Source organism: Triticum aestivum, chromosome 3A, assembly GCF_018294505.1.
Source record: "Triticum aestivum cultivar Chinese Spring chromosome 3A, IWGSC CS RefSeq v2.1, whole genome shotgun sequence".
NCBI lineage: Eukaryota > Viridiplantae > Streptophyta > Magnoliopsida > Poales > Poaceae > Triticum > Triticum aestivum.
In genome coordinates, this window is record NC_057800.1 from 227,020,238 (window position 1) to 227,023,515 (window position 3,278).

At 50.0% G+C, this 3,278-nt stretch overlaps 1 protein-coding gene across 1 annotated transcript; it reads right to left on the reverse strand.

The window, feature by feature from the left end:
- Positions 1–210: 210 nt before the first annotated feature.
- LOC123058272 (uncharacterized) lies at positions 211–2,028 on the reverse strand. Its single transcript, XM_044481051.1, has 6 exons — positions 1,995–2,028; positions 1,791–1,925; positions 1,372–1,418; positions 989–1,156; positions 582–906; positions 211–437 (listed from the first exon to the last, which is right to left on the reverse strand). The coding sequence occupies exons 1-6, from the start codon at positions 2,026–2,028 to the stop codon at positions 211–213; spliced, it is 936 nt and encodes a 311-aa protein (XP_044336986.1).
- Between the last annotated feature and the right edge of the window lie 1,250 nt (positions 2,029–3,278).

Genomic DNA, 3,278 nt, shown 5'->3' on the forward strand with positions numbered 1-3,278 from the left:
TATAAGCTGTTACTTCTTACCCAAAGGATCTTTATATCCAACATACCCAAAATATCCATTCGACTGTTCGAAATTACTTTCACTGCTGATCTGATGTCAAGGTAATTGTTGCATCGCCACCAAAACCCACCATCTCTTAAGCTAAGGTAGACCGAGCTAACCCCTATATTAGCATATTACTAAGATAAATAGAAGGCACTTGAGAATCATTTAGGACGTGAGCTTGTCAATCTGAATGTGGAGGGACACCAGCTTAGCCCCGGCCAGCAGCTTGGGCGGAACTGTGAAGAAGGCCAGCTCCTGCACGGCGACGTCGCCGGGATCCCTGCTTCTTGTCACCTCCATTTCCACCTTGACGGCGTCGGTCCTGCCTTTGGGCTCCCCCGGCGGGCCGTTCGCCCACAACTTGGCCACGTAGTGCGGCAGTGGGGACGCCCCTGCTATGATGCAGACGACTGACACGGTGATAGGCGCGCCGATGTCGAGCACGCCGCCGACCAAGAAAAACACGCGACCGTCCTCCTCCGCGAACAGCAAGAGCCGTGGCTCCGACAGTGGCACTTGCAGCTAGAGCGCCTTGCCATACTGCATCCTGTGCACGGGCATGGGATGCACGGTGTTGATGTGGTGGGAGAACACCGGCGGCGGGCCTTCGTAGCCGCAGACGGGCACGGGGCATTTGGAGGGCGCGAGCGGACACACGCTCTGGTGATCGGCGAGCTTGTGGTAAGTGACGTAGAGCCCACAGCCTTCATGCGGGCACTCCACCCTCACCAAGGAGAGGACGGCGTCCACCACCATGTTCCGCACGTCGACGCCACCGTCGCGCTCGCACTTCTGGCACTGCCGCTGGTTCCCGGGGCGCTCGACGCGGCAGTCCGCGCAAGCCAGGTGCCCTCCCTTGCACTGCACAAATCAATCGAACAACACATCAATCAAGAAACCTGCACCTTGCTCGATCAGCCGAACGGACGAGGTGTATTCAAACCTCATACACTGGAGGCTTCAAGGGGCAGAGGCACAAGGGGTAGTGGAGCAAGGTGAGGTCCATCGAGACCATAGAGAGCTCAATCGTCGGGTCCTGTTCCGTCTGCATGATCTCGCCCTCCTCGTGCACAACCATCTCTCGCTTTATTAGGACTGGGGCATTACAAAGCTTTACCGTCACATATTCATACTACTTCAAGGTGCATTAAATCAACAGATGCAAGTATCAAAAGGAGAGTCACGGCATGCATGCATGCGTTGTAATTAATGCATCGGTAAACACAAATTTTGAAATATATTGAGTGCAGTGCTTTGATGTGTTGCGTCAACTTGTACAAGACCGAGAAGTTTGATTACTACAAGGCCCTCTCGCCTTAACCGCACCTGTCTTTGGTTGCATGACAGGTGGGCCACCGACCTGTTGGGCCCACCTGTCATGGACGCAAATGCAGGAGCAGTAAGTCAATGAAGCTGTGTCCCTCGCTCGCCCATGAGCGTGGTGGCTGGCAGGACTAGGAGAAGCTTTCGTTCGCTACAAGCTCTCCCTCCCGTACGTGGTGGACATGCAGCAGTTCAATCGATGTCAGATGGCTAGAAGCATACTGTAGTACTCCTCCACTGCAGTAGTACTCCATCATTGGCCCTGTTTGAATCCACAGGTTAGAGTTAGTTTGGGTTAGTTTGGACTCAACTAACCCAAAAATATCCAAACAGGAGGGTTAGTTTGGGTTAGATGCATCTAACTCATCCAAAAAATCTAACCCACCCAAGAGGTGCTTATTTGGGTTAGTTCTTCTCAGGACCACTAAAAAACACCTTTTCTCTTGTTCTTCCCGAGGCAGATCCCTCCTCACTTCCTCGAAGCTTCTTGTCCTTTCCCTCCCTCCCTCTCGCACCGCCCGTGAAGGCGCCTCGCCGTATCCGTGCTCCATCTAACCCTGCTATCTGAACACCTTTTTGGTTAGAGTTAGTTCTGGGTTAGTTCTGGGTTAGAATCTAACTCTAACCTCTAACTGAGTTAGAGTATCCAAACAGGGCCATTGTTCAACTTCCCGAAGAGGCGAAGAGCCAAGCGCAGCCCGGACGCTCGTGTGGCAGTTTCATGTGTAGAGTAGTCTAGGATAGCGTGTACCGTGCCTGCAAGCTTAAGGGCCTGTTTGGTTCCAAATAAGTCACCAACTTGTAAGTCAAAAAGTGAAAAAAGTGACTTATTTTGCCAAACAGACCCAACTTATAAGTCACCCCAACTTATAAGTCACCCCCTTTTGCGTGGGTCCCATCACCTTTACATAAAAAAACAAGGTGAGAAGGTGTGGTCAGGTGACTTATAAGTCAGATGACAACCAAACAGGCGTGACTTATAAGTCACCTAACTTATAAGTCAGGTGACTTATTGGAACCAAACAGGCCCTAAAATCATTGGGGTCGGCTCCATGCTATATTTTTGGTTAAAATAATCTTCTGGCCCTACCTATCATCCTGGCGATTCTAGTTTGCACGCTCATCTGGTCAAGACAGGAATATATATTTTAATTTGTGGTGGGGCAAATGTTAGAGGTTGCAGCAAATGGAGTATTGTACACTGCGGGTCTTTCAGCCAAGTTTAGAGGCAACCATGTGGGGCCACTGCTATGATGTGTCGTGTCAACTTGTACAATGAGGAGAAGCTTGATTTTACTACTACTACACGCCTTCTCCCTCACCCATGCGCGCGGTGGCTCACAGACAAGGACATGCTTTTGCTTATCCCTCCCGCTCGCGGTGGACGGACATGCAGCAGTGGATTCGAACATGCAGTAGTGGATTCGATACTGTAGAAGCAGTAGTAGTAACATCATTGTTCGTCTTCTCAAAGAGACGAAGAGCCAAGTGCAACCAGAATGTGGCAGTTGCGAACCTTGGAGCACGCATATAGCCAGGCTCTTGCATGAGACAAAATTGCTATGTGAGCCCACTATTGTAGTACTACTAGCTAGTATAGCCATGTAAACCAGAAAGGGGTATTTGCCTTTCTATAGATTTCAACAAGTGACTAGACTACACCGAGACGGAGTACATATGGAGCAAAATGAGTGAATCTACACCGTAAATAAATACATAGTTCTCTTGTTTTCCTCTTGGCCTTGGTCGTAGTGTGCTACCTCTTGAGCATTGTGTTGGTTTTCCCTTGAAGAGGAAAGGGTGATGCAGTAAAGTAGCGTAAGTATTTCCCTCAGTTTTTGAGAACCAAGGTATCGATCCAGTAGGAGATCACGCTCGAGTCCCACGCACCTACACAAACAAATAAGAAC

Excerpts from the sequence above, each read along its gene's own strand:
- LOC123058272 (XM_044481051.1), bottom strand. The coding sequence starts at position 2,028 with ATGGCCCTGTTTGGATACTCTAACTCAGTTAGAG. Across the intron at positions 1,419-1,790 it reads AGAAAAGGTGTTTTTTAGTG|GTGGGCCCAACAGGTCGGTG; the intron begins GTCCTGAGAAGA and ends CGTCCATGACAG. Across the intron at positions 907-988 it reads TGAAGCCTCCAGTGTATGAG|TGCAAGGGAGGGCACCTGGC; the intron begins GTTTGAATACAC and ends TGATTTGTGCAG.